Source organism: Varanus komodoensis, unplaced genomic scaffold (genome assembly GCF_004798865.1).
Source record: "Varanus komodoensis strain SLA01 unplaced genomic scaffold, ASM479886v1 scaffold29_1, whole genome shotgun sequence".
Classification (NCBI taxonomy): Eukaryota; Metazoa; Chordata; class Lepidosauria; order Squamata; family Varanidae; genus Varanus; species Varanus komodoensis.
This window is the reverse complement of record NW_025335759.1, coordinates 9,097,546-9,119,700: the sequence shown is the minus strand read 5'-3', so window position 1 is coordinate 9,119,700 and position 22,155 is coordinate 9,097,546. Positions and strand designations below refer to the sequence as shown.

Sequence of the window (22,155 nt, the reverse complement as noted above, 5' to 3'; positions counted from 1 at the left end):
GGCCAGAGGTTCTGCAGTTGCTGAGCAACATCGGCCCCACCTACTGTTCAAACCATACGCAGCAAGTTTTCTAGAGAGAAGCAGGAGGGGATGAAGGGTGGGGCATGCGATTGCTGGCGCCACAACTAAGGGGGTTTAAAGGAGAGGCGCAGATGGTTCTGTACAATTCAGCTCCCTGCGGTTGCAGTTGTCGTCTCGGCAGCAGCTGGAGACGCTCCGTATGTGGAGCCCACCATCGGTGGTGATGCTGATGGGACTAGCGTAGCAATCATCCCCGGGGATGCAGGTCTTGATGGTCTCTGTGGCGTCCCCATCTCCTGGAGAAGAACAACATTTTGAGAGGCTGAGTGAAGAAATGCAGGTGTGAAACAGAACTGTCCAAAGAATAGGAATTAGCACTGGAGAAGAGCCTAATGCTGAGAACAATTGATGACACAAGGAGAAGGGGACGGCAGAGGATGAGGCGGCTGAAGCAGCCGGTGTGAGCTTAGGTGGACTCCGGGGGATGGGAGAGCCTGGAGGAATGTCTATGGGGTCGCAGTGGATCAGACACGACTTTGCGGCTGACAGAACCTTTCCAACATAGCCAGTGCAGGGAGATCACTTTGACTCCGAGATAACATAACCCTTTCCTCATAGTATCCCCAGATGCAAAATACTGAGCTTCCAGTGATTAGAAATCATGATGTGCCCACAAGGGTAGAACCTCGGGAGAAGATGCGTGGAAGGTGCGCCACCAGGGAAGAGCATATGCCTTCCATGCGCAAAAGAGGTCACCGTGCATCAAGTCCTGAAATGCTTTGGCATCGAGTCCCCTTTCCCTCCCTGCTGGTCCAAGACAAGCTCATCCGTGTTCCACTCACCCAAGGAGTTCATTACGACGATAGAAAGGCAGGTGTCTTCGTCTGATCCACAGGGATGAGACAAGCCAGTGCAGCCTTCGCCAGGGCTGATGCAGGTCTCACAAATCAGGCAGGAGACTGGGAAAGGGGCCGAAAGAAGACCGGGGGGGGGGGGCGTGTTACCAGAAGGAGTAGCATGTTTCTACATCGGTACTTGGGTGCTAGGTCTGTTGGTGTCCGTCCATATCATTTGGACAGGGAAGATGACCAGAAGGAAAGGTCCTGGCACTCTCCAGTGTTACAGCTTTCACTGGAGGGAAACGGAACAGGTCTTCGGGTGATCTGAAGGACACCCAAATGGCTTGAAACCCTAATAATGGTTCTTTAAGTTAGGCCTAGAGGCGACTGAAGTGTCTGGCACTGAACAGGTGTGACGTGCAGCGCTAGCTGACTTTCCAGCTGCTGCATCCTCACCAGCTGGAGTCTGAGAAATGTACCATGTAAAGCCCATTACCGAAGAAAAACCAGAGGATGCCTCCATGCAGAAAATATTAGTCTGCAGTGCGGCGGCTGGGTAAGGAGTGTGTGAAAGAGGCTTCGGAGGTTGTTAGGGCCGTGTGAGATGTAGCGGCCTCATCGCTTGACCAGAGGCTAGCGGGATGAAGCTGACGCCACTGCAGGTCTCTCATCGCATCCCCATCACTTCAGCGCAATCCTATAACTGTCTTTCTAGATCTCATTCAATATACACTCGAACTGGCCTTTACTTAGGTGCAATGGAGACATACGATCGCTCATGCAACACGACCCTAGAATTATAGCAACACATTCTGCTAGAATTAGACTTAATCCTAGAATCATGAACGGGTGGGAAAAATGTTTTCCTACCCAGTTTCTAGAGGAAAAGTTACAGCATCTGAACTTACATAGAAAAAGGGCAAGTAAGCAGAGGCATGACCGAGGCGTACAAAGAAAGTGGGAAGGGTTTCTCTTTTCCTCTTCCTTTTTTATAATCTTCCCGTGATCCTGAATGTTTGGAGATTCTGGGCAGATAATTAAACACTGGAATTCACCAGCACAAGAAGTTGTGTCAGCCACCCCTTTGGAGAGCCTTAAGGTGGGGCTAGTTAAATTCCAGGAGGAGGACGGCCACCCACACGAAGCACCCGAGGGCTGCATGCAGCCACCGACATCAGAGGCCGGCCGCCTGCCTGCCACCCGCAGTCGGGGGGCGTGGTTGCTCTCCTGTCCAGCCGCTTATGGGTTCCACCCAGGCAGCTTTTCGGCCTCTGTGTCCACAGAGCATTGCGTGAGATTGACCCTTAGTCCGACTGAGCAGGGCGGTCCCACTGGGGAGGCTGCACTGTGCCCACTGTACAAACAAGCAGCTCGGACTGAGACTTGGACCTTAACTAGAACACCTCCCCATATCTTGATCCTAGTTGCAGGCCATGGGCTCCCTCCTTCACCAGAGGTGGTGCGCCCGCATGGAGCAGTTGCTGAGGAGCCTGGGCAGAGGGGGTCTTATGGCTTTTCTCCTGTTCTTAGTCTCTTCCTCAGGCAGGAGAAAGCGGAGTTGCCCACGGACGTTTGATATGGACTCACCTCCAGCTGGAAGAGCGGCCAGGAGGAGGCAGAGGTTGAGCAGAGCCATCGTGATGGTGGAGACAGGGTCTCCTCGGAGCCGAAGCTTCTGGGGCAGCAGGAGGGCTGGGTGTGAGTTATAAGCTGGGCCAGTTACGTAAGGAAGAGCGGGTGAATGCAAGCTTGGCACTGGGCGTGTGGCTTTTCGGGAGGCACCTCGGCTCCTGGGCAAGCCACCCGCAGCCCTGACAGCTGATGCCCTTTGTCCATTGATCCCCCTCAAGGAGACCCTTTGTGCAGCAGCCACTTCTCTCCCACCGCCAAGGGAGCAAAACCACTTTTTGTTCTCTGAAACCTCTCTTGTTCTTGGCATGGAAGTGGAAAGCTTTGGGTATCAAGTCATGGAATACAAAGAGACCAAGGGAGAGAAAGGAATGCTTCCCCATCTAATAGCCAGCTTGCTTGCTTTCTTGTCTACAGCAAGGGGCCTTCTGGCCCATTTTTGGCAGGGTCCTGTCCCAGTGTGAGTTGAGTTTTCATTACAATTTTGGCACAGCAGAGCAGCCTGTTCAAGGCCCCATGGGCTGAGATGGCATCAGCAAAAATGGCTGCCCAAAATTCCCCACCAGTTCCAGGAAAGTGAAATGGAGACATTCTTTTCACCAAATTTTATTTAGAGGCTTCACAAAGAGTTGCCAGGGGAGGGTCACCTCCCTGCAGGGCACATGCTTACCTGCCACCGTAAGCAAACTATGCTAGCCAGGTGACCAGCATATTTTAAGCCACACAGTGCATTGCTTGCAGGACAAGGGAAATGGTCGTCACCACGAACAAGATGGAGAAAACTGGACTACAATATTCCAAGGGTTCTTTCCAACAATACTCCAATTTCATTCTTTCCCTGCTAACTTTTTGGTGAGGAAAGTGCTCTGAATACTGTTCCCAAGTCCCAAGGCTGAAGGTGGTTTCTAACCTTAGATCTGGGATTTTGGGAAACCTAGTGGCCCCTTGATGCCATCAGCTTACTCTGCCCATAGTGTATCTTTAAAAAAATAATTAGCATGATTTATAAGGACAAATAAACACATTGAATTTAAATCTCGTTATTGGTAGAGGGTAGTATATTTAACAATCCTTACTTTACAGGCAAAAGTATAGGTGGAATTGCTTGGAGGGGGGTTGGAGGTTTCCTTTGGCTTCTCACTGTAACAAATTATATTCAGCCCACAGTCGCAGGCAGGCTTAGCAACATGGCTGGCTGGGCAGGACTGGGAGCTGTCAGACTTTTTTCGGTTTCAACACACACAGGATTGTGCCACTGTCTCTCTACTGCAATCTGAGGTTTGACACATATTGGTGCATACGTCCCTGATTTCTATATGCAATGAAATTTTCCCATATGTCATTAAAAATATCAGGTACTTCACTTTTAGCTGCTTCCCGTTGACAAGTCCATGTTCGCTACAGTTATTTTCCATTGGCAGTGCGCCATTTTTGTTTGATGAAAACTATGATATCCAGCCTTTTCAGCTCTTAAAAGAAAGAGTGTGATTTTATGCCATTTTCAATTCATTTGTAATTCTTCTAACTGCTTTCTCGATTGCATTTTAATGGTTTTTATAGTTTGTTGTAAACTGCCCAGAAAGCTTGCCTACGGGCAGTACAGACATGAAACGGATAAGAAGAAAAGAAGACGTGGAGGGGGCCGGAGGGAGAGCCACTAATGCGTGTCACTGATGCGTGGCTGATGCGTGTCACTGATGCGTGTCACTGATGCGTGGCATCCTGCATCTCCCTACCGGAGAGTCGGGAGCGAGTCATGGGCTTGGCAGGAGGCCGAGAGCTCCGAGAACCAGCTCAGCTTCCATTCTGGGCGCAAGGGCACCATCTAGTGGCGGCTCTGAATCTGCAGAAGAGGCTGTGTAGAAAAGCGAATTGCTGCCGTGTGCTCAGGAACTAACACAGCCATGCTCCCCGTCTCTCTTTCTTGGCATAGGCCATCCCCCAGAGAAAGTTAAATCTGTTATTGTTCCCCAGAGCAGGTCCGGATCCTGGAGCCGTACAAACAGGAAACGGCTAGACTACCAGGTTTGAGAAGGCTCCCTTGCTCGGGAAATTTGCTGGAAAATAGAAATCAACCATGCAGCCCTATGCATGGGAAGGCCCCACAAATTCCAATGTGCACCAGCCACAGGGAGTTGTAGGGCTTTTTTCCTGTACGAAAGTGCATAAGGATTGTGTCCTAAATTAGGCACAGAGCTAAGGGCTCGTGGCAATAGTTGCTTCCAATTTCTGATCTTAAAGGAAGCTTTGGCAGGTAACTGCCTACGAATTAAACACTGGGGTCTTTTCTTGGGGCGGACTCAGAGAGGGGTTCGCACAGGGGCTGTGCTGCTCCCAAAGAAGCTGAACTACGCGGATACCTTAATTACACAATAAACACATTAAGTTAATAATTACTTATGCCCGCTTTATTAATCATTTTCGAGGAGCTACATTTTGCAGTGCTTATTTTTTATACATTAGCAGCAATGCCCTGGCACAGTGTAACGTGACCTTCACAAACGTAATCTAACCTTGCCTTATCTCTCTAGCTGTTGCCTAGAGCGAGCCAGTGCGCAGGCGCCGAATCAAAGCCGCGGGAGGGGCAAGACCCGCTTCGCTCAAGGCTACAGAAAAGCAGCGGGCGGGAGCGCCAACCCGATCGGGCTCCGCGCCTGCGCAGTAGCGTCCAGTGAACGTGGAGCCGGAGAGCCATAGACGTGAGGTAGTTGTGAGGACAGAGCGCCCGCAGAAGCCCGTGTTTCCGGGTGGGCGGAGGAGTTTTGCTGCCGGGTTACGGCGGTGACAGAAAGTGGCGGGGAGATGCCGGAGATCGCGATCCGACATGTGGTGTCTGCGAGCAACTCCGACACGGTGCGGGCGGGCGAGCAGATGAGCAGCTGCCGCGCGGCGCCGGGTGGGGGAGGGGAGGCACCCCGCGGGCTCGGAGGCGGCCGTTCGGGGCGTGGGTGCGGGGAGCGGATGTCCGCTCGGCGGAGCCCGGGGAGCCCGCGCCGTGGGTGCTGCCTGGGGACCCTGGTCGCGGGGGGGCGTTGGGGGGCGTGGCGCGGAGGCGGCTTCGTCCAGGGAGACCGTTTGTGCAGTGGAGGGTTGCGGCGAGACCGCGGCGGGAAGGGAGGGAGGGGGCCATGGGGGGAAGAGGTGCGGGGCGCGGGCCATAGTGGGGGAGAGATTTGAGGGGGACGGGCGTGAAGTGGGGGGAAATGGTGGGAAGGGGAACGGACTGCGTTGAGGAAGTAATGGGGAGAAGAGACTCCCTCATATCTTGCAATCTGTCGGTATCAGAGATAAATAAGTGGTGTGGAGTGAGACAGGCATGCAGGGGAGCAAGGGATCGAGATTTTATTTCTGGTTTTTGCTGCAGCTTAGCTCTCTCTTTTTATCCTCCTTGCCTTTTTCAACCCCTAGACTCACTGTGCCGAGAACCTGCTCAAGGCTGACACCTATCGCAAGTGGAAGGCTGCCCAGCCTGGGGAAAAGCAAGTCTCTGTCATATTACAGGTGAGTATCAGTCTTCTGTGTGGCCCTGTTTGAAACAGGACCTCAGTCCCATGCAAGATTTTCATGGGGGGGTAGATGAGCCAGGAAGTACTTCCTATTTTCCTGTGCAAGGCTGGATTGTGCCATTTTTCATACGTTTGGATAGCTGTGGTTCTCTCTTGGCCACCCAAGTACTTCCCACAAAAGGATGATCATGTGAGAGAAGCTGTAGATGATAATCAGAGCTGTCATGCTTTTACGAATGGTGGCAGCTACAAAGAATGCTGATGCCATGGCGGAAGTTGCTGCTGACTGTGTCCAGTACACTCTAGTTCATGCTGTTGTTTCCCACATAATTGCAGACACGTTCAGGGTTATAGAGACAGAATGTACTGTGTTAACTATTCTGTAGTTCTGACAAATGACAGAGCCATGCTGGGTGGGGAGTGCTTGGAGTTGTAGGACTCGTCTGCCTGAACGTGAATGGGATTGGGCCTTAAAAGGATCTTGTGTACCAGGACTTGGTTAAAAGATGCTGGCCAAAACCTTGGAAAGCTGCTGCCAGTCAGATTTGAAAGTACTGGCTAGATGGACCAGTAGTTTGACTTGTATGAAATAGCGATGTGTGTTGATATGTTATGAAGTTATACGTGCTGGTGTCTGGGGTATTCACCATGCTCATCCATACTGGCCCAGGCTTCAGGATAGCCTCTCTGTGCTTTCCTGAATCCATGGCTAAGATTGCCTTGCTTCCCCACAGTTTGAGAAAGAGGAGCAGATCTACAGCATCGACATTGGCAATGAAGGCTCCGCCTTTGTGGAAGTGCTGGCCGGCAGCTCCGCCTCCTCCAGTGAACAGAGCTATGAGGTGAGGGGGGATGTGAGCTGGACAACCTCCGTGGCATCGTGTGCTATCCCCATTTGGGAGTCAGCACTCATGTAGCTGGGGTCTTTAGCAATGCAGGATCCATAGCTGTTGCGGTTTTTCAGTCTCTGCGTTGAAATAGCCCGTCAGGGAGGCTGTTTCACAAAGGCAGGAAAAGCCAGTCTGAAGGGGCAGCTAAACCCAGTCGAAGGAAACTGAACCCTTGGAGTGTGTGGGGAGGTGAGTGAGATTCCAGGCAGCTCGCTGGATGCAGCTACATTTGAACAGCCAATGCTAGGCAGGTGTGCAAGGGCACCCTGGGGATGCAAGGAGGGCTGGACACGTGGAATTCTGCTGTGTCGAGAATCGTGCTTCTTCCCTGCCTTTGGCAGTTGCTACTAGGAGCCAGGAATGCAACTCCCTTTAGATGCCCCCCCCCCCCAGTTCTGTCTTGTAATCCACCCCTCAACTCATGGAGGTGAAGTCTTTTGGATCAGCACAGAGACTTAGTAACAGCAGCACACATAATTTTTTAAAGTCTGCACCATGATCTCTGCCAAAGTCCTTTCTCTTCCAACTTAGGTGCTCTTGGTCACCTCCTCCTTCATGTCTCCCTCGGAGAGCAAAGGCGGCACCAACCTCAACAGGGTCCGTATGTTTGGGCCAGATAAGCTGGTGAAGGCTACGGCAGAGAGGAAGTGGGACCGGGTAAAAATCGTTTGTACCCAGCCCTATACTAAGGTTTGTATTTGTGTCTCTATCCTAAGGAGAGCAAAAGGGGATGCAATATAATAGTCGCCCAGCAGTGCCAGACCTGATCTCTTGCATTCAAGTCTCTGTGCAGAGATTTGCTACGGAGCTGTGGATGCTCCTTTGTCCAATTGGTTTCATACAGGCTTGTAGTGCTGGTGCTTTTTTGAGGGTGAAAGAGGTTGAAAACGACGCTGTGCTTTGTAACAGAAATGTCAGTGAAGGCGATGAGAGAAGGTGGAGGTTAGCACATTAATGGTGGGATTGTTCCGAGAGACTTCTGGTTGCTCCCCACATCTGTGAGGATTCCGTTGCTGGGGGTGGTGGTGGGGAGGTAAAGAGCCAGGGGTTCAGATCTGTCCCTTCACCTCACCTTGAGGTGGGAATCCTCATCAATGCAGGCCACTCCCTGAAGCAGCTGAAATCTGGTAAGGTGATGCTGCTTTGATCATGGGCCTGTGCATGTTTTCCCTGAGTGCAGTGGGACTTATCGTCAAGTGAATTTGCTTGGTGTTGCAGTTTTAACGGGACTAACCTTCAGCAAAATAACACACAGTTCTGGAATTGTGTGTCTACTCAGTATGAAAAGACAACTAATTAGCAATTATATTTTTGCCATCATGATTGTTCCTAAGGGAGATGCTTCTTGTCTGTGTTACCTCCTCTTAACATACCTTTATCTGTTTTGGATCTATGAGCTGAGCTGGCTCTGGAAGGCATGTAGGACAATGAACAGGGTTGCCGCCGGTAGTAAAAAGAACTGCCTGATTAATAGACTTGGATTTTCTGTTGCATGAGTTCGGAACCTACTTCAGCCCAAGGGTGGAATTTAGTTTTGGAGGGGCCTGGGACAGGGTCACATTCCGAGGGTGGGGGTGAACAAAAAGGGGGTGGGGCCAAAGACCAAAGAGGTGGGGCCAAATATACCACTCCACTCCATAATTTAGCTTTATAGTTCTTATCTTCAGGGACTTGTCCTTAGGAGACGGTTGGGGTTGCACAAAAGCTGGGCAACTGCCAAATGATCTGTAGTTAAGGGAAGGGAGACCGCGGGTCTGGGCCCGCTCCTGCTCTGCTGACGGTACGCTTTTCTCCTCAGTCCCTGGCTTACGGCCTTTCTTTCGTGAGATTCCACTCCCCTCCAGAAAACAATGAAGTTCATTCCAAAACAGCTTCGCCGGTAAGTATTCCACGGACCTGACTTTTGTCCTCCCTTTGCTCTTTCTGGTTATTCCTTGACCCATGTGGCTCCCTTGCTCTCTTTTCTTCCTGCTCCGTGCCCTGCAGAAGGTCACCAAACTGGGCCTGTTCAAGGTGAAGGAGGAAGACAGCAACTCCAGCTCTTTGAAACCCGGAGCCCTGTTCTTCAGCCGTGTCCACAAACCGCTAGTCTCTCCCTCTAAAGGTAGCTGCCATGGACCAGTCAGCATCTTGCCTCGAGTTGGCTGGTAACTTGGAAGAGCCTTGCTGAGTCGGACCAAGCTCTATCAGGTCCAGCATCCCCGTTCCCTGCGTGGCCTGCCAGTTGCCCCTGGGATACGTGGGCACGGGGAAGGCAGTGGGAAGGCGCTGTGCCTCTCCAGCCACAGAGCAAGTTGTGTTCTGCTGCTGACCGTGGGCATCCCGTCCCATCGTGACGAAAGGCCATCGCCAAGTAGAGCGCCTCTGTATTTATTTCAGTTGTTTTCTTCTTGCTCTGGAACCAGAAAAGGGAAAAGACTCCTAGAGTAGCTTATGGTCAGCCAGCAAAACGAGGCAGCCCCTCTGTGTACAAGTTTGCATTCTAAAAAGGCCATAGCACACAAGGAAAATAGGGTAGGGAAGGAGGAGGAAAACTTTAGATAAGGGAGGGTTGGTGGAATGGGGTTAGATGGCTAGAGTGGTGGGATTTATTGGCTTCTGGACGCTCTGAGTCCTTTCAATGCTGAGTATGAACTCTACCATTCACTCCTGAGAATGATCATTGATGTTGCTTGTTTAAAGTTTTTATATACTGTCAACTCATTACAAAATCTCAAGACGGCTCCTGCCATCATTATCAGGACTGCAAGTTACTTGTCTCCACAGCCTCTCAGAATGACCAGCCTTCACCCAGTTATGCTGCTGCTTCGTTGCAGACCAGCATGTCTGGTTCCCCTGACCCATCTCCATCTTCAGTGGAAAAGCCCACCAGCAAAGGTGCTCCCAAGGTAAAATGGGCTGGATGGGAAGCTGTATGTGTGCACGAGAGCCCTGTTTGTTTGTTTTTTATGTTACCGGCTCGGCTCCACGCTGCTGAACAAGCATCCGGGCGTTCTTGTACGTTATTTTAAATTTTATGTCGAGGTGATGAGCCTCTTTCGGCCCAAGGCCTGAAACCCACTTTGGAAAAGCACCTCTGGGGGCAGGAGCGTGCCCTAGGGGCGAGTGGGCCTCGAGGCAAAAGGGACAGTAAAATTCTGCACGCTACCAGCATATTTTCACTTGCAGCTGTTACTGCAAGTAAAGGAGCCACAGGAGAAGCGTTTCATCTTTTTCGAAGGGAGAAAAGCCTCCACAATAGCCAAGGAGCCCCGGTGGGCAGGGAACGGTGGTGTGGCCATTTGGGAAACCCCGGAGGGCAGGATCTGGCCTCTGGGCCTGGGGTTCTGCAGCCTTACTTTATCAAGTTGCAATTTTCCCATCACATTTGTCAAAAGTCAGTATTATCGTCATCCACGCAGCAGATTGAGTCTGGGAGGAATGGGCTTGTGGGAGCGAGGGAGCTGTCTGCCCAAGACCACCTGTGATGGAATCCCAAGTGTGTTCAGAAAGAAATCAGTCTTACACCTTCCAGCATTCCCCAGCCAGCTTGGCAGGTTGCAGAAAGCTGGGAGTCAAAGGAACGATCTGTCTGGGCATGAATAGGATTGTGTTGTTGCTGAGCTCACGGCAGAGGTGAGATTTGAACAAGGCATCTGCTCACTTGCAATGCAGTTTCTTCACCACAACACCACACCTGTCGTCCTTCTTGTGCTTCCAGTGGGCAGCGGGGAAAAGCTTCTACTTGCTGCATGTCTGTATGTCAGGCTGCTATTAAAAGACAGGGTGCATTTGACGGCTGGGGTATGTGGTGTCTTGACTGAGGTAGGGGCAGCCATCCTAGCATCCACCGCATCTCTCCTTTCTGCACGGGGAGGACTCCAGGTACCAAAGCAGCGGCACTGATGCTAGAAGCATCTCCTGCCGAGTGGGACATTTACCCACAATCCTTCGCCTGTCTTCTCAGAAATAAATTCAATTGCGTTCAGTGGGGCTTCCTCCCAGGAAAATGGGTATGGGACTCCTGCTTTCATTTCATCTGTTTGCAGGAGCCTGCGCCAGTCAAGAGGAAGTTCGAGTTCAGCAAGGAAAATACAAACATCTCAACTACGGCTAAGAAATCTCACCCCGATACTCCTCGCCCGATGCAGCCCCCCTCCAAGAAGCACAAAGGTGTGTGTTGAGGGGGGGGAATCGGGGGCCGTGCGCATTCTCCCTTATCCTGGTTGGGACCTGCTGGGCGGTGAATAACACAAGTGATGAAAAAGAATATCCACGATTGCATCTAACTATTTTATGTCTTATTTTTAAAAAACTTCTTACATTTTAATTAAGTTTGTTTTAACCTTTCATTGTTAGCTGCCCAAAAGGTGAGATACAAATAAAATAAAAATGAACAAATATTTTGTTGGGTAACCTGGGAGTGTAGCTCTAAATACGCTTGCTTAGAAGCAAGTTGCTTCATGTTCCGTATTGCTTCTTGGCAAGTCTGCGTACGGCTGCCGCATCCCCCTTCCAGGTAGAGGAGGAGGAGATCTGGCTGTGCATTGCTTCTCTCTTGCTCTGACAGGCCCCACTATGCAAAACCTTGACTGCTCCATTGTTCTTGAGAACCCCTAGTTCTTTTTTTTAATAAAGATTTTTATTAAAAAAAATTAAACTAAAAAATTAAAAACATCAATCATCAGATGCATCGGACATACTGGGTCAGCCCCCTACAACGCATCTTTTTAACATTCTATAATCAAGTTCAGATCAATCTATAAAAGTTTAAGAACATCTTTAAATCTGAGCCAAGTCCTGTTTCTCCAGCCAATCATAAAAAAGGTCCCAAGTTTGATAAAAGTCAGTATCTTCTTTCTCCTTCAGTAATAGAGTCAGTCTGTCCATTTCTGCACAGTCCAGAATCTTTTTTAAAATCAGTTCCTCAGTGGGTAATTCCTCACTCTCCCAGTATTGAGCAAGCACAATCCTCGCCACTGTGATTAAATGTTGCATCAAGAGAACCCCTACTTAACCCCCCTACTATGGCAGTGGTTATTTGATTTAAGTCTAAAGTTGCCTTGCTTAAAGGGCCACTCATTCAAATACTACCCATAAATGAATGTAAAAGCATATATAAGTTCCAGATGGCAAATACCATGATTAGTATTATTCATTCTCATGTAACTAAGTAACTACTTCCTCTTTGGATCTCTACAAGTCCTTGTTAGTCTTTTTTCTTCCCTACTCCACACCCCATATGTTCTGATGGCTGGTAACTTACCAGGTATTTTCCAGAGGCTTTCAAGGTTTTGCATCCATAAGGACTAGGAGCTTGATTCTTCCAAAAACAAACATCAGATTTTTTTGGATGTCATCTGCTTAACCTCATTTCCAGTTTTATATGATATGATGGCAGAATTATAGACTGTGACACGCTGGATTTGACTGATTCCTGGCTTCCTTGTCTCTTAGCTCGTTCCAGCAGGTTGCAGATGGAACCCACTGTATGTTCCTTATTAAATGTTGATAGGCTTGTGTGGAAGAGTAAGGAATGACGTGTTTTCCCCTTTCTAGCCTGAAAGAACTCTTACTTTATTTTCCACCTCTGTTCATAGTTTCACTTTCAGCGTCACCTCCCCAGAAAATGACGGTGCCCAAAACATCATCTTCGGAGGTGGCAGCAAATGGATCTTTCCAGCACCTCCTAGACGGGACCGTGTTCGTGTTGAGCGGGTTCCAGAACCCCTTCCGTTCAGAGCTCCGGCACAAGGCCCTAGAGATGGGGGGCAAATACCGACCAGATTGGACCCCAGACAGCACTCACCTCATGTAGGTATCTTGCAGACCACTGGGCCTTACTGCCCTTTCTAAAGCTCTGTGCTCTTTTCTCAGCTGTAAATTTAAGCCTGTATAATCCCAAAAGCTGCAACCATACAGGACAAGATAGCAATTGGTATATTGTTAACCTTTTTTTCTCTTCAAATATCTTAAGTCCTGAAACTTTGATACCGAAAGAAAATACTTCAAAATTCAGCACTTTCCCACACGCTTCCCCCAAATGTTCCATTTCTGGCACAGATCTGGGAAGACGGAGGAGAAGGAGCTGGATAACCAGAGGAAACCAGCCTTGCAGGCTGACTGGAGATGTCTGCTGATGTGCCTGATTCTGCACGTGCCTGTTCTAAAATCAGTTCCACTGAGCTCAGTGGGGCTTATTCTTAAGCCTGCCCAGCATTGCTGTCTTAATTGTGTGCCTCTCAAACAGGTCTGGGCACCACATGGCTGCCGCTCCTCCCTGTTACACCCTCAGAATGCTGGAGTTTAACATTGATAGGTGAAATAGCACTTCAAAGCAGCTATGCACTGCAAAGCAGGTCAAATTTCGCTTGGTCGCAAGCAAAGGTGGTCCATTCTAGCGATCCTGCCATTTATTTTTAGTGCCATGCCTTAAAAACAAAAAATCTGGGTGGTGGGTGATGTCTGTGGCCCCTGGACCTCCTGCAGCGGCCCACCGTTGCTCTCAAATGATGAGTTGCATAGTTCGGCTTGTGCCAGCTCTTCCGCTTCTCCCGCTGGCACAGAGGTGGAGGTGGGACGCCGTGCACTGAGCATCCCCTCGGCCCTCTCTTCCCAGCTGTGCCTTCGCCAACACGCCCAAGTACAGCCAGGTGAAAGGGCTCGGGGGCATCATCGTTCGCAAGGAGTGGATCCTGGACTGCTACCGCACGCGACGGCACCTGCCCTGCAAGCGGTGAGTGGCGGGGAGCAAGCAGACCCCAAAAGCTCCTCCGCCTAGCACGGCTCTGCTCGTTGCTCTATTTATTTCATTTACATATATTTATAGCCCTCCTGTAATCGACGAGGCCTTCCCAGGCGGCTTACAATGCATGAAACATACTCACAGATTAAAAACATATTAAAAGCCACTTAAAACATAATGAATTGAACATCTATAAAAACAATTACTATGGCCACAGCATACAGGCTAAATGTTTAAAAATTTCTGACAGGAAAATAGAGATGGCGCCAGGCAAATTTCCCTGGCGAGGGAGTTCCAAAGATGGGGAGCATCAGCGGAAAAGGCCCTTCGCCTGGTTGCCTCCCCTCTCTTCTTCCTGAGGGAGGGTTCTTGTAGAAGGGCCTCCTGAGCTGATCTGAGGGGGCGGGTAGGTATATATGGGTGCAGCCAGACCTTTAGATAGTCTGGCCCCAAGCCGTTCAGGGCTTTATATGTCGATACAAGTTCTGGGGTGGCAGGTCTGGTTCCTGCTGCCGCTGCAGCGACAGTTGGCTGGATTTTCTTTCCCAGGTACCTGCTGGCCAGGCCGGAGTCCTCCAGCAGTGAACAGGAGGGGGAGAGCGACGAAGAGGCCTCTGCGCAGCGCCACAAGCCGCCTGCTCATCCACAGGTAGGAGAATCCCTTGGACCTCTGGCTGCCTCGCTTTGCTTGGCAGGGAATTGCCGTTGTCCTGTTGGCACTGCTGGATCAAGCTGCCTGCACATTCCCTGCCCTTGAAAATGAGATCTGCAAGCTTTGGTACTTCCTTACAGGCTCGTTTTTAAATGGCTGAAAAAGTGGCCACAACGGATGGGGAAGCGCTTTTTGTGGTATAGTGTGATGTTGGGGTTGTTGCATTCTCAGTATTCAGAGTGTCTGCTCTGTTTGGAAACGGGATAGGGTACACAATTTGGAATAAGTGCAGGTATTTAGACTGCAGCTGTGCCCAGATGAGCTCACAGCCACCCGCTACAGACTGGGAGGAAGGGGACAGGCGATCGTTCCCTCTCCCCTCTTTCTGCTTTGCTGCCCCAGCTTCTCCCAAGAGGGGTTATTTTGAGTGTGCCTTATAAATGGGTGGCAAAAGAGGCTGGCACAACAAGCAAGCCGGTCCTGCTTTCCCCTCCCCACAGTCCAAGCACTGTTTTTGTCCTTTTTCTAACTTCACAGAGAGGCAACCCGCCCAGCTCCAATCACAAGCCCAAGACTCCGGCCAGCCCCAAAATAGCACGGATGCCGCCACGGAAGGCATCCTCGGAAGAGGAGCCCAGCACCTCTCGCAACAGCGGCACCCAGAACAACTCGCAGGGCCTAGAGGCTGACTCCGCGGGGTCTTCCAGCACGGACGAGCGTGCCGCAGGTAGGCTGAGAGGTTCTGCCCTTGCGTGAGAGCGGCCTCTGTGGGGCAGACGTAAAGGCCAAGCTCGTGGGACGTCCCGTTTCCAGCAGTTTCTGGAAACTGGAAAATGGGGCACGGAGCAGATGTCTGTCCTTTGTTGGTTCCCACCATCCGATCTTTGAGGAAACTCATTGCCTCTGCATGGGGACATCATGTTTAACTTCCAGAGCCCATCAGCTGCTCTCCCTGGATTTATTGCTCGTTTTTCCTTCAATTTAAGTGATTTTAGCAAGTGGTCCTCATAAGTTAAGTTGGAGTCTCAGTCCTGCTGCGGATCCTTTCTGATACACAACTCTGAGTTCTAGTATTCCTGGAAAAGGAGGGAAAGTACGTCTCTTCTATGCCACTTAGCATGTCATAAAATTAGCTAGATGTTTAGCAACGCTGCATTCTTTGTGCACAGTACTTGTATCTTCTTCATCCCCCAGTGAGCAAGACGTGCCACCCCAGTTCCTCACGCTTTGGCCTGTGGACTCCCCCAGGCCTTCCGAGACTCACCTGATGAGCCATTGAGCCTTGGCTTCCTTCCTCCTAGTGTCGTTCTCATTACCTCCCGAAAACCTGGCAGCTGCGCCGATCCTCTGGCAATCTCCTTTCTCAAACGGGGAAGGAGCGAGTGATAGATGCTGGGTTGAGGCCAGGACCCAGACTAGCCCTGCATGCCCAGTCAGAGGTTGCCCGTGGCCCAGCGTGACCTTTCCTTTTTCTCCTGCCATCTCTCAGGCGTCCGAGACGAGGAGGAGGAGGGCTCTGGCGACACCGATGATGAGCTGAGGAGGTTGGTCAAGCGAAGACGATCTCGCTGGTCTTGCCATGATTCTTGGCCCAGGGCGGGTGGGAAAAGACCTCTTTATTTTCCCGGCTTTTAACAATTGATTGGTTTTATCCTTGTTTTTATTAGTATTTATTGGATGCAGTGTGTTGTGTTGTGTTGTGCATTATGGTTCTTTGTTCTTTGGTTTTTTGTTTGTAAGCTGTCCAGGGACTTTTAGTAGTGGGATTGCACAGAAACACTTTAAAAGCAAAGCAAAAGGTGTGGGGTTGTGATCGTAAGAGCAAGGGAGCAAGTACAGGGCAAGGGCCAGGAAGTGGCTGTGTAAGGGAAGATGCTTCATTCCTCAGATCAGAGGAACCATATTTATATACATATGTTAAACAAAAATAAAATTTGTAATTTTTCACCCCGCCTTTGCATGCTTCCCAACACGCGCACTGATTTTGAGGACCAGGCGCTTTTTGCCAGTTGCGGCGAGGGGAGGCCGTAGCGAGCCCGTTGCCCCAGGTGACCGAGTCATTTCCCCTGGCTTTAGAGTCGAAGAAGAGCACCGCAAAAAAAAGCAAGGAGGGCAAGCGACCGTCCCGCCACCGGAGGACGATCCCTACGGTGGCTCCACAGACGAGAACACCGATGTCGAGGAAAAGGAGGAAGCGGATCAGCCCATCCCAGAGCTGCCAGGTGTGTCCGAAGGAATGGGCGGGAGGAAGCGGGCTGCGGCCAGCGCTGCCACGTCTAGGTTGGGGGATGTGCCGCACTTGCACAGCCCCTCTCCTTGTGAGTAAAAGCGAGGGCCGTTTATGCTGGGCCTCTTCCACTACCTGCTGTATGAATGAATGAGTGGCGATCCCAGGCTAAATTTCTGGGGCCCGGTCGGGCAACTGAATCTCCCTTCTGCCTCTCTGCTAACACAGCCGTCTCTTTGCCAGATTTATTTGGCGGCAAACACTTCTTCCTTTACGGGGAATTCCCTTCTCAGGAGCGACGCCTCTTGAACCGCTACATCACCGCTTTCAGTGGGTGAGTGTTGTTAGCAAATTGTGGTCTGCCGCAGCTCCAAGTGGAATACTGAGCACTGATGTGTTGTATTCTAGTTGAGAACCGTAAAAAAGCCAAAGCCAAGCACTGTAAACAAGCAAAAAGGGAAGCCAGATCCTACGCCTTAATCTAGCACTATAAGCAATTATTTTCCTATCCTTGCGTGGCTTTCGATATAGGATGGTCCAGATGGTTTCTGATCCCTGGCAACCCACCCCCTTTGAGTATGTTGCACCCTCTTTGGCAGGAGAAGCTTGAAAAAATTTGTAAATAATATCGCATACTAAGATACCAAATATGGGACATGGCGTAATTTCATACAAGCAGAACGAGCTTTTGGAAACCTTCCTTCCTCGACAGCAGCATGTCCACGGGACCCTTGACTGCGTGTGTCCTGAGCGCAGTACCCAGAAAGACCTCTTAGCTTCACGAATGTTGCTGTAAGAGTTCTAATAAAAACCAAGGAGCGTGTGTATTCCACCTCTGCTGTTTTGTGACGCTGTATCGATTCTGTCCAATGTATGTTACGAGGAAGATCACTTCTGCTTTTCCTCAGGAAGAGGCGAGGGGGGAAAGCCATCTGAAAGGTGATTAAAGATGATTATTAAGGGAATACTTCCCTTCTATTTACAGAGAGGTGGAAGCCTATATGAACGAGCGAGTGAATTTTGTGGTCACGGCTCAGCAGTGGGATGACACTTTTGAGGAGGTGAGCTTGCCCCGCCAGCTTGCTGGGAGACCGTATTGCTCTAGCCCAGGCATTCTTCAGATGTGTTCTGTAGCATCCTCTCAGGTGGGCTCCCAGGACCCTAAAAAAACCCTACAACTGCCGGCATGGCTGTCTGGAGCATGCTGGTTGCTGCAGGACCCTTCTCCTGCCCAGTCATGCACAGAATTGCCCCCTAACAAAATGAGTGGAAGGGTAACCACCCTTGACCAGAGGCCAATGGCAGCAGGTGCAGGTTTGCACTGAGCAGAATCCTGAGCATTCAGCGTGCTTTCAGGCACCCTGTTGTCATCCTTACAACAGTCCGCCCAGGTAGCCACGTGTTGCTGTTGGAGAGAGAGAGCGGAGGACGAGAGGAACGGGGGAAACAAGGTGGGCGAGCGATTTATGTCGCGCTCGCGACTCTGACATCCCACTTTCCTCCTCCCAGATGTGCGCCATTTGCCTTCCAGCCTTCTGTTTTCTCAGTGGTCCTGCAAGTTAGGCTATGCTCAAGGCGAGCCATGAGCCCTAACTCTCCTAGCGGATTCCTTGACTGAATGGAAGGCCCAAGCTTCGCTCTCCCGCTTCTTAATGCTTTCGTGTGCTCCAGCATCCTGGCTGCAACGAAATTGGTAGGGAGGGCTTCCCCTGGGGACTAGTATCCCATCACTTTATTCTTTTGGGCGCCAGGCCTAAACCTTTTTATTTTCCCAATGTCTTAAGACTTGACTGTTTCAATTGGGAGTTTTTTATTAGTTACATTTTAGGATGCTGTTTTTGTTTTTTTTTTTTAATGCGTTTTGTATTGTCAAACCATTCCAAGACATTGGTAATAGGACAGTCTAGAAAAGTTTTAAATAAATACTGATCATAGAATACCATGTTTTCCGGAAAATAAGACCAGGTGTTATATTAATTTTTGCTCCAAAAGATGCATTAGGGCTTATTTTCAGATGATGTCTTATTTTTTCATGTACAACCATCTACATTTATTCATGTACAAAAACCTACATTTATTCCGATAGAGTCATGCCGTCATCTTCTGGAACATCGTCATAATGCTCCAAACCCCGAATTGTGTTGCAACGGATGAACCGGCTGACGGTCTTAATTGGGACTTATTTTAGGGGTAGGGCTTATATTACAAGCATCCTGAAACTCATGCTAGGGCTTATTTTCCAGTTAGGTCTTATTTTCAGGGAAACAGGGTCATAGCGTTGGAGGGGGCCTTGAAGGCCATCAGGTCCACCCCCCTGCTGTTGGGGACACCGATCTGTGAGAGCCACGCATCCCCTTTGGAGGGACTGCCCCACCTTCCGGGTGAGGGCAGGGACCATGCGAGCACCAGCTGTTCTGATTCCCACTGCAGGCTCTGAATGAGAACGCCAACCTTTCCTTTGTGCGCCCTCGCTGGATCTACAACTGCAACGAGCGGCAGAAGCTGATCCCCCACCAGCCGTACGTCGTGGTGCCGCAAGTGTAGGATTCGGCTCCTCCCAGGAATCGTGCATTCTGCATACTCCTCTCCGGAGGAAACGGCTCTCGCTGCCTCCGGGCCGAGTGGTGTGGAGCTCCCATTCATCTTGCTGGGATCCTTCCTCCCTGCGGAGGGCCTGCCTCAGCATGCCCCCGTTCACACACTGACACACAAGGTTGTACAGACAGAGCAGTGCTTTTGTCAAGTCTTCGTGGGTATGTGTGTTCCCCCCAGTAGTAGCTTTCACGGATTGTGTCGGAAGCCATTTTCACTTCCAGAGGCAGCTGCCACTCTTGAGAAGCTGCAGAAAAAGCTCCAGAGCCTCATCGTGTTTGCTTTGGGTCAGGCTCGGGCTCAGAAGGTGAAATGGGAGCTGGGCTTGAGCTTACAGGGTCAGGACTGAAAAGGGAGCTGTGTGCGCACCCATGTCTTCCACCCAGCCAGGTTTCGTCTTCCTGAGATCTCTTCACCCCTGTGCTTATACCACCTTTCTTTCTTTTTGTTCCCTTTCCCAGTTGCCCGAGAACAATGGAAGTTTGTCCCTTCCTCTTTGAAATATTGATCTAGAGCAGTGGCCCGTGTCTCACCATGTCCTCGGGCTTGCCCCCCGTTTTGGTGGGCGGCTCCAGCCATTCTGTTCTTGTGGTTCGGTGCTTCAGACCGGCTCACCCACGACAATTCCGTGAATGGGACGTGTTCCTTCCTCTTTACATACAGACCAGTAAACGTGCACACATGAATTAGTGACGCAGAGTTCCAACTTTGGGCAAATCCAAGTCTGGTTTCGAATCTGCAAATTCACTCGTCTCCTGCATGTTACCAAGTAGTGCATTTTACTTACCTGCATTTGCCGTGGAAAGTAGCGTGACTGGCCCACCGCCAACGTTCAGTGCAGGCTCCTGTGCACCAGCTGCTTGTCCCACCCCCACACCTGTTCCTCAGATGTGTGTCCACCTTCCGACATCACTCTGAACTCTGTGGCCAAGCGTTCTGTAGGGTACTTGGTCCCAATACCAAGCTGTTTGAATGCTCATCTCTCCCTCTCTCTCTCTCACTCTCAATGCTCATCATTCATTCTCTCTCCCTCTCTCCCTCTCTCTCTCTCTCGTGCGTACACACACACACACACACACACACACACACACACACACACACACACACACACACACAGTTTAAACAGTGTTCAGGGCTGCTATCGGGAAAAGCCATGATTGCATAAACCTGCATTGAAGCCACAAATCTCTGCCTTTTCATACAGAAAACAGGCTTCCAGCCCCAGCATGCCGTGCAGTCTGGGGCATGCTGGGAGTTCTAGGCCCATTTTCTGTCCAAGCATGGATTTGTGTCCTGAGTTTATTTTGCAGCTGCTGTAGCCCCAGAATTGACAGCTGGAACTTTTCATGAATTCAGCGTGTGGTAATGAGCAGCAAGTCATTTTAGGGACCGGTTAATTGCAGCAGGAATTACCCAATGCGCCCCTCTGTCCTGGGCAGAGAACTCTTGATTTTCCACTGGAGCAGAAACAGTGGAACCTGTTTCAGGGTGCTACTCGCCCTCCCCACAACTGAAGGTGCGTGCCGCTTGCTTTTTCCTGGCTGTGACCTGGCCTGGGAGGCCTCGAAGAATCTACCTCGTTTTCTGCACCCCCAGCCTCACGGTGCTGCCCTCAGCAAGCCAGAAACTGCTCATTCTGTCCCTCGTGTTCACGTATGAGGCCACCACCAAGGAGTTCACTGCTCGAGGATGCTTCGCAGCTGTCAGCCACAGCGTATCACCACAGAGGCTTGTCTTGTACCTGCTGTCTCTGAGGGCTCCCCGGCAGATTCCTTTCAAGGGGTTGTAGCCCAGACGCTTCCCTGGAACCCTGGATTTGGATGCTGCACTGGGGGAAGAACATCTCAGAGCCTTTCCTGCCCGCATCCCACTTCATCCTGCGGTGTGGCACGCTGGCAGTGGGGGCAGAATGAGTCCAGCAGAAGATTTGGAGGGACGGAAGTACCCCAGCAGCATGCCAACGGGCATAGTTCACCTGGAAAATCAGGTGCCCTTCAGCTAAGGCTACTGGAGTGGTGGCCAAGTTGTTCAAGGCAGGGTAAAGCTCCCATTTCTGGGGGAGTCCTCTCAGTGGTCTCCTCCTCCAGTGGGTTCCCCCCAAGTACAAATAATTGCCATCAAGTATCTGTGTACTCTGGTCCTAACGGAGGTGGGTGGTTCAAATGGAGAGTAAATTGGACAACTTTGGATAAGCTACCATGGCTTCTCCCAAGAGGCGCCAGCTTTGCGAGCTTGTCGCGAATGTGCATGCACCCCTTTTAAAAGCCACCACCTTCAGGGTGGCCACCAAGAGCTGGAGAGTCTCGGGTGACAGTCATACTGGATTGTGTATGTACCACAGCTCACGTGCCTCTAATGTTGATGGATTCTGTTTTCTAAAAATTGTACCCTAAGTCACAGCTTTGTCTGGGGCGCTAACAGTGGTGACAAATCTTCGGGGGGGGGGTGTTCCTGTCTTCCTCCCCTTTCTGCTTTGTTGTGTGTTTTTTTTAATAAATCAAGATTATTCTGCACTTCTGATTCTAGGTTATGGAACAGGGCAATTGTAAGTAATTCTTAGAATAGGCTTCCATGGCCTGATGTTCTCCAGATGTGTTGGGCAACTCCACATCTGGAGGTACCAGGTTCCCTTAGATCTTCATCACAGAAAATAAGATAACCTATGTGAAGATGTGGGTTTCTAACAGGATGCAAGTAGTTCTGGACAAAAGTCATGCGCTTCAGCTAGAAAGGGCATGGTGGCCGGGGGGCGGGATCATTCTGAAAATGCTGGAAATTTTTGCTCTGGACAAAATGGCTGCATGGCTTTTCCTTTGCCATTCCAGTTTGACCAAGTTGCTCCATCCTTCCATCTATCTTGCCTCTACAGACAGCTTCTCAGTTTCTTAACATAATAAATTTTAAAGCCAACAAAACTTTAAGTAAAACATATTCTAGGACTCCTGCATATTATGTGAATGTTCAGCTAACGTCTGTTTAATTTAGCATGACAAATATTCTAAAAATCTATTTTGGGGCGTTCTGTATTTTTTTAGAAAAACATTTACAAAATATGGAATACTTGAAGCACAAATG

The 22,155-nt window shown here is 50.3% G+C and overlaps 1 protein-coding gene across 1 annotated transcript; it reads left to right on the top strand.

The window, feature by feature from the left end:
• Positions 1-5,230: 5,230 nt before the first annotated feature.
• On the top strand, positions 5,231-22,089 carry XRCC1 (X-ray repair cross complementing 1). Its single transcript, XM_044434901.1, has 17 exons — positions 5,231-5,342; positions 5,898-5,990; positions 6,730-6,837; positions 7,417-7,575; positions 8,684-8,764; positions 8,872-8,989; positions 9,652-9,773; positions 10,914-11,037; positions 12,465-12,678; positions 13,484-13,600; positions 14,159-14,258; positions 14,799-14,988; positions 15,751-15,805; positions 16,338-16,483; positions 16,732-16,822; positions 17,474-17,549; positions 18,919-22,089. Exons 1-17 carry the CDS (start codon positions 5,292-5,294, stop codon positions 19,030-19,032), a joined length of 1,959 nt encoding a protein of 652 aa, XP_044290836.1. The 5' UTR covers positions 5,231-5,291; the 3' UTR covers positions 19,033-22,089.
• The last annotated feature ends 66 nt before the right edge of the window (positions 22,090-22,155 follow it).